This window comes from Podarcis tiliguerta (assembly GCF_965153285.1).
Source record: "Podarcis tiliguerta genome assembly, chromosome: 13".
NCBI classification, from domain to species: domain Eukaryota; kingdom Metazoa; phylum Chordata; class Lepidosauria; order Squamata; family Lacertidae; genus Podarcis; species Podarcis tiliguerta.
Window position 1 is genome coordinate 6,012,144 of NC_139546.1, and position 15,048 is coordinate 6,027,191.

General features: G+C 43.5%; 1 protein-coding gene and 1 long non-coding RNA gene across 11 annotated transcripts in view; one reads left to right on the top strand and one right to left on the bottom strand.

The window, feature by feature from the left end:
• The window catches only part of LOC310661666, a 651,353-nt gene that overhangs the window by 451,684 nt on the left and 184,621 nt on the right, over nucleotides 1–15,048 (bottom strand). The gene's annotated exons all lie outside the window — the stretch shown is intronic.
• The window catches only part of EPHA5 (EPH receptor A5), a 245,705-nt gene that overhangs the window by 198,170 nt on the left and 32,487 nt on the right, over nucleotides 1–15,048 (top strand). For all 10 annotated transcript variants that reach the window (XM_083407520.1, XM_083407522.1, XM_083407527.1 and 7 more), the window contains 4 exons: nucleotides 4,317–4,384; nucleotides 7,411–7,536; nucleotides 8,674–8,859; nucleotides 14,563–14,624. In XM_083407520.1, coding sequence (XP_083263646.1) covers nucleotides 4,317–4,384; nucleotides 7,411–7,536; nucleotides 8,674–8,859; nucleotides 14,563–14,624 — 442 coding nt within the window. The remainder of the gene's footprint in view (nucleotides 1–4,316; nucleotides 4,385–7,410; nucleotides 7,537–8,673; nucleotides 8,860–14,562; nucleotides 14,625–15,048) is intronic.

Consider the following 15,048-nt stretch of genomic DNA (forward strand, 5'->3'; position numbering starts at 1 on the left):
GTCCCGAACAATCAAGCTGCATTTTAGACCTCATTTTCTTGCATCTGTTCTAAGCTCCCTTATTAAATAACGTGCCTTCTGATCGAGGTCAAATAGCTGTTAAGCAAAATATTGATGGACGCTTTAATCATATGTTCGTTCCTTTTCTAAAAACACAAAACAACATTTTTTTTGCTATCTGAAAAGGAATTATTCTGGAAGATTAAAATAAGAGGTCATTAGAAGGCTTTGGGGTTGCTGTTGTTCTGTGAAACCCGACTGTTTGCTTGTTTTTATTAGACAAGCAGCAATGTTCGCGGCACTTTTGCAAAGTGACATAAAGACACACACAAAAAGAAACAAAAAACACACATGGTCCTTGCTTGATGGAGCTAGCATTTTAATTTCAGTAGCAGAAGGGGAAAACAGGTTGAAAGCGTTGTTAGATAAACAAGAGCAAATGAAATTACCTGTATTTAACCTTTGTTTCCAATGATGTAGAAGTGAGAGGTGCACTTTCGTTACACCTCAACTACAAATCTCAGAGCAATTTAACAGTCAATCCTTCCTCACAGGAAGCTATGGGAATTGGAGAATAGGGGTCTCTTAACAACTATCAGCACCCTTCACAAACTAGAGTTCCCATAATTCTTTGGTAGAAGCCATGACAGTTTAAAGTGGTAGCGCGGTGCTTTAAATGTGTGGCCGTGAAAAGTCTTTCAAACTATCTAGCTCTGAAAATACAGCGTTATACATCTGCTGTGATTTACGGAGCGCCATGTGCGCTTTGTTTCTCACACTCAGGAACAGTAATTGTAAATATTAGTATAGACGGCGCGCAGCCCAACTGCTCAGGGAATGAATCTGTCAGTGGCAGAATGCTTGCAGCCCAGCATCTGCATAGGGAGGGAAACGCATCAAAGCTTAACACAAACCTGGGAACAGGTGAACCTGGGAGAGCGGCTGGTCTGAGAGCTGGAAAACTGAAGGGAAGAGACTTCTGAGAGTCTGGGGCCGAATGCCCCAAGTGAGTTGGGCTGAGGCCAGGGAAGGACATTGGTCCTTCAGGTTTCAGCGAGGCCAAAATTTGGCGTGCATGATCCACCTCTTGCCTTCCATTCTGCTCAGTTCTTTACATCCTAGTTGCTATGCCCTGCAGTTCCCCCTGGGCTCGATGCCCAGTGTGATGGAACAAGCCACGCTGCCCTATATCTGCTTGTGCCGAGACAAGAGAGTAGAGAGGTCAGTGGGCTGAGGCAGCCTGAATTCAGTACAGTGGTACCTCGGGTTACATACGCTTCAGGTTACAGACTCCGCTAACCCAGACATAGTACCTCGGGTTAAGAACTTTGCTTCAGGATGAGAACAGAAATCGTGCAGTGGCAGTGCGGGGGCAGTGGGAGGCCCCATTAGCTAAAGTGGTGCTTCAGGTTTTCAGGTTAAGTTTCAGGTTAAGAACAGTTTCAGATTAAGAACAGACCTCTGGAACAAATTACGTTCTTAACCCAAGAGTTCCCAAGCAAAAGTATAGAGGGCTGAGACATTCTGTGTTCCATTTCAAGAGAGGTTGTCTAAGGGATCTTCAAAATGCATCCTGCCCTGATTTTTTTAGTCATTGCCAGCTAACATTTCCAGAGAAAACTGAGACTTTGACTCAAAGAGATAGTGTGAGGACCCAAAACAGAGGCAGGAACGTACTCTTTTCTTATTTGTGGCATTCCATGACTTGTTTTTCACCGGCAACTGAGTGTGTGACTCTGCCAGCTCCTTTCTTGGCCACATGCCATCACCTGCGCTTTGCCAGAGTTGAGCCCAGGACAATATCGTTTGGCCCAACTCAGCCTATTAAAATATTAAGATGGATGAGACTGCAGTTGTGCTGGTTTCTCTTGCTAAGGAACCAATTCCCAGCTGGTCAACTGCAAATTCAGACCTCACCTCAGCCAAATCAAACCTCACAAACCGATGCTAGGTAGTCCTTACAGATATCAGGGCCCATATAGAGAGATGTTATCCCTCTTAAAAAGGTAAAGGGAACCCTGACCATTAGGTCCAGTCGTGGCCGACTCCGGGGTTGCAGCGCTCATCTCGCTTTATTGGCCAAGGGAGCCGGCGTACAGCTTCCGGGTCATGTGGCCAGCATGACTAAGCCGCTTCTGGCAAACCAAAGCAGCGCATGGAAATGCCATTTACCTTCCCGCCAGAGCGGTACCTATTTATCTACTTGTACTTTGTCGTGCTTTCGAACTGCTAGGTGGGCAGGAGCTGGGACCAAGCAACGGGAGCAAACTCCGTCGCAGGGATTCGAACCGCCGACCTTCCGATCGGCAAGCTCTAGGCTCAGTGGTTTAACCCACAGCGCCACCCGCGTCCCTCGTTCCCCCTCTTACATAATCCTAAACCAGGGTGATCCAATGATGTTGAATATTGGAAGATTCAGGACAGGCAAAATAAAGCACTTCTTCACAAGTTGTGTAGTTAAAATACATGGAATTTCCTTCCACAATATGTAGTGATGGTTGGCAATTGGGAGAATAGACAAATTCATGGAGGATAGAGGCTGTCAGTGGCTACTGGCCACTGTTGTACCGTCAGTATTGTCAGTGCTATGTCTCCAAGACACGTGACTGGGGAACGTGCAGTTGTTTTCAGGACCTTCTTGCAGGCTTCCCAAAGTCCTCTGGCAGGCCATTGTGAGAACAGTATGCTGGTTAAGATGGTCTCTGATCCAGCAGGACTGTTATGCTCTAGCGTGCATTTTCTTTGGACCACAGTCGATGAAATTTGACTTGCATGTAGTAAACCAGCACCTCAGGGTAAGAGGTATGCTAAACCCCTCTCTCTGGTGGGAGTGTTTTTGTTTGTTTTAAGTGTGCAAAGTGTTCAGAAACCTGGGGTGCTGCTGCTGCTGCTGCTGCTGCTTCTTCTTCTTCTTCTTCTTCTTCTTCTTCTTCTTCTTCTTCTTACCGTATTTTTCGCTCTATAAGACGCACCTAGTTTTTGGAGGAGGAAAACAAGAAAAAAAAATATTCTGAATCTCAGAAGCCAGAACAGCAAGAGGGATCGCTGCACAGTGAAAGCAGGAATCCCTCTTGCTGTTCTGGCTTCTGGGATAGCTGCACATTCGCTCCATAAGATGCACACACATTTCCCCTTACTTTTTAGGAGGGGAAAAGTCTTATAGAGCAAAAAATACGGTATACTGCTCTGAACTGGATTCTCGTCTTATAAGCACATCGGTAAACAGCTCACAGCTGCCCAATGCAGGCCCTTATCATCCATTACCGTACTATATGAATCATTTTCTAGTGTAATCTTGTAAAAACCAGTTACGTTGGGTTGTGTGCACGCCTCATGCCATCCCTTCACCAATAAGATTTGTCATTCTCCCATCAGCCCATTTTCTCTCTTATAAATTTGTTAGAGGAACACTTTTACAGCCTCAGTTTTACGATGCATGCCATAAATATTTCACTAGGTGATTGCCAGTGTGAAAGTAGGTTTGTTACCAGATAAAATGCCACAGGAATATTTAGAATGGAAATGCCACTCTTCTGTTTTACATTTATTGAACAACATTGACCTGTGTCCTGGGCTTCATTTTTTCCTTCCAGTATGATGGGAATAAGAGGCATAAATTTTCAGGGGAATAAGTCGTTTCCAAGGTATGGAAAAGATCAACCAGCTACAATGCCACATCTGATGTGTTTTTATCAGCTGAAGAACTCATTCAGTTTATTTTAGATAAACCAAGCCTTAATGCTTGATACGTTCTGCAATGACTGATATAGCACAGTTAAATCTTGGCATTTGGTAATACAGCAATAGGCATAAATGCTCCCTTGTAGGACAATTTTATTTCCTGAAGTGTGCATAAAACAAATAGGAAGGCTTGTCACTATCCTTTAGATTACATTTCTTGCCATTGACAATATAAAGGAATGTCTGTGTTAACAGGCTTCTGCTTGTAAAAAACACTTTAGTAATCAGTTACTAGGATCAAACAGTTTCAAGAATTCTTGGTCCCCTTTAAGGAGGGCTATTGAGACCCCAAATCCTACCAGGATTTTCCTGAATCCTCTTTCTTTTTCCTAATTAAAAGGGGGATGTGGATATCAGATCCCGCAGAACCCCAAGTACAGATGATGCCAATATTTAATCAAGCCCTTTTTTCTTTTCCCCAGACAAGGGTTGAGTAGGGCACGCCTTGTATCCAGTTGAAAAATGTTGGTACAAACAGGGCATCTTTGCATTCCTTATTTGGTAATTTGCCTATTGTGTGATGGTTTCGGTGAAAAGCTTCCTTACATCATGCCATAAATCTTGTTCAATAACAGGAGGTGTGGCTACAGCAAAGCAAAGCAGGACCCTGAAGAAGAAAAGATGCATTTTCATAATGGTCACAGTGAGTAAAGTTCAGATAATATGCTAGAGAAGTGCACTGCTTTCTAGTATTTTTGTCTTGATATGGTATAATACATAGCATTATAGTTACTGTATTTTTCGCTCTATAAGATGCACCAGACCACAAGACACACCTAGTTTTTGGAGGAGGAAAACAAGAAAAAAAAATTATTCTGAATCTCAGAAGCCAGAACAGCAAGAGGGATCGCTGTGCAGTGAAAGCAGCAATCCCTCTTGCTGCTCTGGCTTCTGTGATAGCTGCACAGCCTGCATTCGCTCTATAAGACACACACACATTCCCCCTTACTTTTTAGGAGGGAAAAAAGTGAGTCTTATAGAGCAAAAAATACGGTATATACTGTTTAGCGGCAGGCAGAACCAATGGGCTCACCATCTCTGGCTTTTGGTAGAAAGTGGAAAGGGTTTATTCCACTTTGCCAAAAATAGGTAGAGCATGAGACTCTCAATATCAGGGTTGTGGGTCCGATTCCCACATTGGGCTAAAAGATTCCTGCGTTGAAGGGGGGTTGGACTAGATTATCCTTGTGGTCCCTTACAGCTCTAAAATTCCATGATTCTGCAATTCATTCCAGTTCGGTAAAGAGAAGATGACAGAATCTTACCCCTTGCTAGATCCAGTCCTACAGAGTGTGCGTCTAGCACAGGTGAGAGGGCTGCATTAGCTCCACACTCTTCAAGGCAAGAGTGCAGGGAATAAAACTACACATCTGCATTGTAGGCCTCCTTTTATTTCCAAAGCAGCACTGCTGTTCCAGAAACGCTTCATGCCCAAGCTGTGGATTTTGCTCCAAGTGGAATTCTGCCCCAGCAAATGGGCTAAATATCCTAAATAATTCAATTAATATTTTTACAGTGTTGCAGATATACTGGGAACGGCAGGCATGACCCTTAAGTTTATTTAAAACAAAAACAAAACAAAAAAGGCTAAAATAATTTGATATCGAAAGTGCTTCCTATTAGAAAGCTCCCAGGTGAGAGCTGGGGGGTAGTGTGAGATTTAAGCTTTGAGAGAGGCTAGGTGAGAGCTGGGGGGTAGTGTGAGATTTAAGCTTTGAGAGAGGCCTCTGTGTTTTCTTTGTTCTTTCTCTGTTCCTGTTTTCATTTCAATAAGTTTCTTTAATCTTATTGTATTATGAAAAAGATTTGATAAAATCTTTTCTTTTCTTTTTTAAGTATTTCCTATTAGATGGAAATGGTTAGATATTAAAGAGCAGCTCCGGGATCTGATTAAAAAGCAGCTCCTGTGTCTCTTGTTTTGCTTCTTGAGGCCCCAAGCCAGCCCCCCATGAAATAACTACACACGGACACAGAATTAAGGTTGATGGGTAACATTCAGGCCACAACTTTATTGATTGCAAATTAAATGTGAGTGGTATCGGCATAGGCATTGGCTGAAGACTATAACGGACTACTGCCCCAGTTGACAGAGTCTATGTAGGTAAATCCATCGGGGCAGCAACATCAGGGTTTTGCCCGACAGAAGCTTACCGCGAGGTTCCCGTGATCCCAGCATGGCCCTAGCCCATCAAGAGGACTTCGGACGAGATCCAGGACCCGTAGATTCCTTTAATGGAATACCTTTTGATCATTGAGGGTTGATGGCCACACCTCCCCTCCACACACAAAATTAAGCCAATGCCTAACCGCCAAACCTGGAAAGTTGTGACGATTGCTAAGGGGGGTAGGCAAAAAACCAAGTGGTCAGTGCCAATTTGCCAAATGGATAAAAATTCCTACCCAGCCCCTGTCCCAAGACAGGCGACTCACACATAGCAAGGCTGAAAACCTACACTAAGGGCAGGAGGGCCGGTGTTCAGCAGCACCAATCAAGTGCCTAGGGCACTCTTGCGCTGATGCTTATATAATTCCTTAACCACCCCCCACCCCTTTCCTGATTGGCTGCGACCTGTGATGCCTATTTAGAGAAATGAAACTTAGACCTAGAAACGAAACCTACCATAGATTCTGGTGTATAAGACGACTTTTTAACCCCAGAAAAGAGGTTAAAAAGTCGGGGGTCGTCTTATACGCCGGGTATGGGAGGCACGGAGCGGAGCCCACCTCCCGCTGCTGCAGCAGTGGCTCTGAAGCAGCGGTGGTGGTGGCAGGCTCTGCTCTGTGCCAATTTGGGGGGTCGCCTAATACGCCGGAATCTATGGTACTTCGTCAGGGGTGTGTCCAGGGGCCCAGTTGCAAGAAGGACCGCCTTCTGAGGACGATCCCATTTCCAGCAGTGCTGTTCTTAATTAATTAATTAATTAATTAATTAATAGCAGGAGGCCTGCACTGCAGGTGTGTTGTACCTTGAAGCATGTGAAGCAGGGATCTTGTGCAGACCCCCTTGTAACTATCCAAAATCATATTTTCTGCAACCTTTTTTCAGTAATAGCACCTTTGTGACTTTGAACTTTATATTTAATTTTAAATCCGGTGGGGTTTGATAGCTAGGACTGCAACTCAGTTCGTGACATCTTAATGGGATAATCGTATTAATTTAAGTTGAACTATCCGTTAAGATTGTGTGAATTCGTATAGGGATAAAAACAGTATTTCTGAAGCAAGCAGCATACTTACTTTGTTGCTGTTGTTTATAATGCATACATACATCACAGCAGACATCATCTTAGAGAAAGGGAGCAATGTCTCTTTTAAAATGGCGCTTGCCACCTGCAATTTTTATGAACATTGGTATTAAAAATACAACCCCTTTATTAAAAATATATACACTACCCGATTAATCGTGGTTCCCTTCGGTCTATTAAAAGTTTTTTTAATAAATTAATCAAAGTGAGTAATAGATTAAATATTGCAGCCCTGGTGTGCACCAAATGCTTCTTAAGTAGCTCATAATGGTATCTTTGTGACAATGATATGCAGTGCTCACATACTCCGTTTTGTAATTAGTAAAATACATTTCCCTTTGCACTAGTGTTCCAGCTTGTTCAATTTTCAGTTCTGCTGCTCTCCAGTTCTTTTAACATATTAAACCCTTAATTTTATGCACAGTTAAATTACCAGGAGTGCGGACTTATATCGACCCACACACCTACGAAGACCCAAATCAAGCTGTCCATGAGTTTGCCAAGGAAATAGAAGCCTCGTGTATATCAATTGAAAGAGTTATTGGAGCTGGTAAGATTACCAATATCACCATTTACCCTTCACTCACGCTATTGCTTTAACACCAGGATTCCGTTTTTGCATTGCGCAACTAGGCGGCGACCACCCCAGCTCCCAGGCACCACCAGAAGGGAATAATGACTGGTGACAACATCTTATGGAATTAAAATTTGGCCACAACTTTATTAAACTTCCGAATATAGGAAGACCTTCGCTTAGGCCTTGGGCGTGTATCCCTCCCAGCTGGGGGGAACTGGGGCTCATCAGAGTAAATGGAATATGGGGGTGCTCTGCGAGACGTAAGTGTAGCAGGCAGCCCAGCCTATATCCCCACACGCAGGGTAGTTCACTGATGACCTTTCAGTGTATGGCCAGTGACACCCATATATATTGAACCCCTTTAAGAGGGGGACCCTGGAATCGCCGCCACGGTGGGGGGGTTGAGTCACCACTTCACGCCCCCCATAGTGGGGTTACCAGATGTCCCCGTTTCCCAGGGACAGTCCCCAGATGTGCGAATAAGTCCCCAGACAAATTCCATCCCCAGAATGCCCCCGGATTTCATCTAATGTCCCTGGGAAATGCGGCAGTCTCAGCAGCCCGGAGCAGTTGGCTCTGGCTGGCTCAGGAGCTGCTTGGAAGTCCCCATATGATGGTGGTGCAGGTGCTCTAAGATGCAGCTTCCAGGATGCCTCCACCTCCCCTGACCCCAGCAACTAAGCTGTGAAGGGAGGCTTCATGCTGCCTATCGGAGCAGCCTCCCAACTCCTACTTGCGTGCAAGCAGGAGCAGGGCGGGGATCTCTCAGTTAGGCAACGGGAAGCCTCCCTTCCCAGCTGAGGGATCCCCACCCCCTTCTGCTTGCACACAAGTAAGTATGGGATTGGGGCTGCTCTGATGGGAAGGGAGGCACCGCGCTGCCTGAGAGATCCCTGCCCCCTCCTGCTTGCAAACAAGTAGGAAGTTGGGGTGGGGCTGCTCCTCAACATTTAGTAATTTATTTATTTGTTTGTTTGGGAACAGTGAATTCAAACAATTGGTCGCACTGGGTTAACCAACCTCTTCATTGGTTATGCATTGTGTGATCCTCACACAAGAATGGCCAAACAATAACCGGGAATGCTAACTTGGGGTTTGTTTTGTTCACAGGTGAATTTGGTGAAGTATGCAGCGGGCGATTGAAACCACCGGGAAAGCGTGAGCTACCAGTAGCCATTAAAACCTTGAAAGTGGGCTACACAGAGAAGCAGAGGCGAGATTTCCTAGGAGAAGCCAGCATCATGGGGCAATTTGACCATCCCAATATAATTCACCTAGAAGGTGTCGTCACAAAGAGTATGTACCTGCTGCCAATGAGTTATAATTTGCTTATAAATGTCTTCTTGGCTTATGAAATGCCATTCAAACCGCTATCTTGGTGGCCTCAATGTGCCTACCTGTGGCATCTGTTGGGGACGCCACCAGAGCTATGAAACCATTCGCATGGTCCCCTCGAGCACTTTTCTGAACTCCATTAGCGCCAACGCAAATCTGTGAGACAAAAACTAACCAAACAAGGCTGGAACGCATCCAGACACAATTCATTCTTTGTCCTTCGCTTTTTCTGCTCTGGCAGAGGCTGTGATCCAGGGGCGGAGATTTCGCATGTGGTTCCCTTTTCCAAAGAGCACCCCCATCCCTTAACAACTAAAAGTGACATAGGAAGCTATAAGAAACAGGGTGCCAGCCAAAATGGCCATGCAGTGTTGGGTCTCTCACCTTTACCACAATGCACAATTTCCTCAGTGTTTTGATACTATTATGCAAGACTCTTACTTTGCCCCTGATAACAGCAAGCAATGATGCAATGGTGGTGTCGGGTGGGTGCGTAGCTGTCAAGGCATGAGTGGAATTGTACGAAACATTACCAGGGGCTGCGTACAGTGTTGTTGCTTTCAGCAGCAGGCTGTGTGTTCCGTGCAACATGCGTTCCGCCCTCACGTGTCCCATTTTGTAACACAGCCTTGTCGATTCCGCCACCAGACCTTCATAAGGATGGCAAGGTCGCTGGTTCAGAAAGCCTGCCACTTGCTTTTAATTTTTCTCGTTGAAGCGCCTACTCATTTGTGTCCTCAGTTTTATGTCCCGTAATGCGATGCTAATTTATTCAGCAATTACTCTCAACCTGCAGCACACAGATAATGAAGCATAAGGTCAAAGAAATATGATTTCCTTGTGATTGAAACAGAGGCAGGGAGCCAGAAGCAGCACTCCTAGGGGGTGGTGTCATGACGAGGTGGCATCCTTTTCATAATGCTGCCTTTAAGGGCCCGAGATGAAGGAGCTGCGCTGTACGACTCGCCTGTGATCTGCTATTAAAACCGGGCGCATCATAAATGCCACTGCAGTCTGCAGAGATTTTATGATAAACGAGGAGAAGGCAGAGCCCTTCCCTTAAATTGCTCATTTGTGATGCCTGAGCACATCAAGTTGAAGCAAACCCGTTCCGGTGCAAGGAAGTGCCATGGACTAACATTTCCCCACACTTGCCTATAAAACTACCTTTCCAGGATGGGAAATTTGGGCAACAATGATTGGTTTTAAAGATCTCCATGTAAAAGGCTTGTTGGGAAATTGGAATCACAAAGAATACAGTCAAACCTCAGTTCCCAAATGCCCCAAACCTGGAAGCAAGTGTGCCAGTTTTCGAACGTTTTTTGGAAGCCGAATGTCCAACGCAGCTTCCAGTTGAGTGCAGGACATTAACTTATGGTCTGTGTGTGTGGTTTGGGAGCTGCATGGTCAGGGGAAAAACAATGCTGTCCAGGGTTGTAAAGACTGCGGAGAGAATAATTGGGTATACTCTTCCCACCTTGGATCAAATCTATGCTTCCAGGTGCCATAAGAAAGCTGCAGAGATAGCGCGGGATAGTACGCACCCCGGGAATTATTTCTTTCAGCTTCTGCCTTCTGGAAGAAGGTCCAGGGTTATAAAGACTAGGACTAGCTGCCTGAGAAACAGTTTCTACCCAAATGCGATTTTGGTTTTAAACCCATTGTAATGAGTCTGTATGGGAGTATATTGTATTTAAAAATGGGGTAGCAGAGTTTTTAGGGGGCTAACCAGGTTCGGATAGCTGCGATAGCAGGCTTGTTGGGTTTTGAATGTCTTATGTAGATTTTTCAATTTCGTTGTTCTGTATGGGACAATGACAATAAAGATTATTGTATCATATCGTATCATATCGTATCGTAAGCTGAATGCGCTTCCGGAATGGATTACGTTTGACAACTGAGGTTTGACTATAGAGACTATACCTGTCCTCTATGTTAAGGGAGGTCCAAAGCATAGGTATTGCTACACTACAATCATCATCATCATCATCTGGCTGGGTTTTCCCAGCTACTACAGCCCAGTTCCTACATGATTTGGACAGACCTACTGATGAGTTGATGCCCACCTCGGACCCTCACCGGCAGAACATAGTGATCCGTTTAGTTTATAAAGGGAGAGGCAATTCTTTTATTCATAAGAAACAATCCCCCTGTGTCCTTAGGCAGCCACTCTCACATCCCAGCTTTTTCTCCAGGGTAACTGGGAATAAAATGGGGGAGGAGAGATGTTCGGCTCCTTGAAGAAAGGACAGGATGCGAATGTTCATTTAAAACCCTTTGAAAAGAATCAGCAATTACTTTTCGTCTGCACTTTTGTCTGCTAGGTAATGAAAATTGATTTAAGCAGAAAGCTGTATGTGTTCTACCAGCATTTCATTGAATTTATAAGGTCAGGAGCAAGTCACGCTCATTATTGCTGTGTCACTCGAGCATTTACGTATAAAAACGGAGTGTAGGCTATATATAATTACCTTTAAAACAACTCGGTCATGAAATTAGTCTAATGGGGTTGGAAAAACATTGCTACTGTTGTCAACAATCAGGTAATAAAAATCTTTATTGTGTGTTACCGTGATTGAGCATCTTAACTTTTTTTTATACTTGAGGTGATGATTCACGCAAATGTATTCATGCATTTGCTAGCGATACATATATTCAGCATTACAGAAGGGAATTTGCAAACATCCCGTCCCAGGGTAGGGGAATTAGCCGGGTTCCTAATGTGCAGTGCTAGTGTACAAGCAGGTGCAAATATGTACTAGTACTGAGGTGCTTCAGGCCTCCCTGAATTTTCGGACGTAACTGTAGATGAAGACATGCATCCCCGTTCATCATGCATAGCACACAAGAAGGGCTGTGTACAGGCTATGTCTTTAAAGCACATTTGAAGCACCTTATGCCCACTCAAAGAATTATGGGGCCTGTAATTTGCTGAATTGTAACTTCTTGGGGTGTAAACTACATACCCAGAATTCATTGGGAGGGAGAATGTGATTTGAATGTGTTTTAAAGGTACAATAAGTACACAGCCTAGAGTTTGCTTGGCATCTCTATGAGGAAAAGTAAATCTCCAGCTTACACAAACATACACTGCTTGAGTATGGCGGGAGGACAGAGGGATCTCGAAGCTTATTTTAAAGCTATGTTTTATTATTACATTTTTGTATTGCATTAGATTGTTATATATAAGGTGTAACATTCTTTGTTTTTTCAGCTTGTAAACTGCCTTGAGTATTGTAAGATAGAAAGGTGGCATACAAATTAAAAGTGATGATGAGTGATGAAAGCGGTTTACAAACAAAGATAAGAGAATAAAATCAAGAAAAATCTACAGACATACTTTAAAACAGGCAAAAGTTAAAATACTGAAACAGATTAAATGATCTCCACTTTCTAAGCCTCTTGTCTAAATAAGAACATTTTTAGCAGTTGCCGAAAAGAGTACAGTGAAGATGCTTGCTTGATATCAATAGGCAGAGAGTTTGAAAGTGTAGGCACTGCCACACTAAACAATAGAGTTCTTAAAAATGTTTCGCCTCAGGTAAAGAGGAGGATGACACAGATGCCCAGTTCCTTCTTCTCTTCAGAGACCGCTGGATTCTTCTGTGTCCATGCGGTCACACGGGTCTTCCTTCTTATGTGGGTTCATAATTCAGCCAGCGTTGGTACCGCTTTTATCCACCAGCTCTTCGGTGTTGGAGATATACGTGCAGCTACTTCAATTTGCACGAAAGTGGCAGCTCTGAAAGGTGCACAGCTCCAAAAACCAACACCGGAGAGCTGCCACAATCATGCAAGCTAGGGCAGTCCTTTCTTGTAGACCCCAATGTAGAGGTGCTGAATCGTACAATCTCATCCTGGTGTCCAATTCACCGGGGGCTTAGCTACACCAGAGATAATTGCCTGAGTGAGAACGCCTCCCAAATGCCTGAGCAAGGCCAGTGCTTTGCTGTATCCCAGATACGAACTTTGATCCCATTCATCTTGCTTGATAGCCTTCAGAACACCTAGCCAGCCATTCTCGGGGTGTTTGTCATTGCGTACACCAAATGGCTTCTAGAGTACCTCTGTCCAAATGAGATATTCCTGAGCAGTGCCGGATTTACGTATAAGCTAAACAAGCTATAGCTTAGGGCCCCACTCTCTTGGGGACCTGCAATAAATTTAAAGGGGGGAAAACTGGATGTACCTTTCCAAAATATAAGATAAAATAAAAATGAAATAAAACCTACATACAGCAGCAGTGTTTGTGTTGTGTAGGCTCCTATGATGTAAGTAATGGGCCCCACCTGCTAGCTTGCTCCCTAAAATATCACTGGTTTGCTCATTTCTATATATAGGGTGCCTACATTCTTCATGTGCAAATGGCTTTCGATACCTATTAGGTCCACAAATTACCATATAGCATATATTCAACATAAATAAACTGTGACAATTTGTTGTTGACAAAGGACAGCTGGACATATAAAGGGCCCCATTACCTTCAGGAGCTTGGGGCCTCATCAGACCTAAATCCGGCCCTTTTCCTGAGATCAACCTGTAGAAGAAATCACAAAATAAGGCAGAGTCTTCAGCTAGGGTCTGTGTTGTTTACCAGCAAATTATGACTTGGCACTTCCCATGGCTCAGAGAACAGTGTGTTGCATGTGAGAAACCTCTTTGTTTGTATTTAAAAACGCTGTAACTTTCATTGGATCGCCATGTAGTACTTTGTTGTACATGTTATACTTTGAGATGGAAAATTAAAGGTCCTTGCCAATTTCCCCACCCTACTTAATTACCGTATTTTTCGCTCTATAATACGCACCAGACCATAAGACTCACCTAGTTTTTGGAGGAGGAAAACAAGAAAAAAAATATTCTGAATCTCAGAAGCCAGAACAACAAGAGGGATCACTGCGCAGTGAAAGCAGCGATCCCTCTTGCTGTTCTGGCTTCTGGGATAGCTGCGCAGCCTGCATTCGCTCCATAAGACGCACACACATTCCCCCTTACTTTTTAGGAGGGAAAAAGTGAGTCTTATAGAGCAAAAAATACAGTATGCTGAATTGCATACTCTCCCAGGTGCAGCTTTTATAAGGATTTTATCTCTTCATATTTAAGCATCTAATTTACATTGAAAGCTCATTAAGTCACTAGTTTTCAGCAGCGTGAATAAAGGTGGACTCCACGATTGAAAATGGCCACATAAATTCTCTGAGAATAACCCTTGATCGTGGGAACAAACCTTGGCTATACGTCAGGGTTAGCAAGGAGAGAGCTTAACCACAAGCTCAGATCTAGACGGCACACTAACTGAGCTAAAACTTTGCTTAGTTCAGCACAGCATGTGAATAAGCAAAGAAGCATTTCAATTTAAAGCGTTGTAAATTTAAACAGGGAAAACAGGTAGAGAAAAACAGGGCTCCACTTCGCCATCTGGTGGCACAATGTTATATGGCACATACAACACATATAAATTGCTTTTTCTTTACCAGTCTAGCTGAGTCTCAGAAGTGTACATGTTCGCACAATCCCAGTATGCTTAGTTTTGCTCATTTTGTCATAATATATATAGTGACCGTCCAAAGTTGAAAACTTACTGATTTGTTTGCAAAAACACACAATTTGCTGTAGGATGTCCCATGACTTACAACTTAAAGGGTTTTGATCTTCTTCATCTAGGTAAGCCAGTCATGATTGTAACCGAATACATGGAAAATGGATCTTTGGATACATTTTTAAAGGTAAGACTTAAAATGCGTATCAGCATCAAATCGCCCTCATGCCGCTTTAAGACAATTCTTGTGCTTTGAAGAAAAGTAAGAATGATTTCCTTTTAGAAACAATGCTTGACAGGATGTTGTTGTTGTTGTTTTTAATTCAGTTTATATATCACCCTTTATCTAAAGATCCCAAGGTGGTGTACAACACTAGGAATGTAATTTACACAGCATAATAATAAAAACATAATACGCCGCATAATAATTAAATGTAATCATCTTCAACAAATAAACTTCTATACACCAGAGCCTATTTTATCCTTTGCAAGAACCTGGAGAGAAATTCACTGTGAAGAATATATTCTGCCATGCTTTTTGGATGTTGCTATTCTTGCTCGTATCTTTTCATTCCAGTATTTGCTTCCCAAAATATTTTGGTGGCATTAAA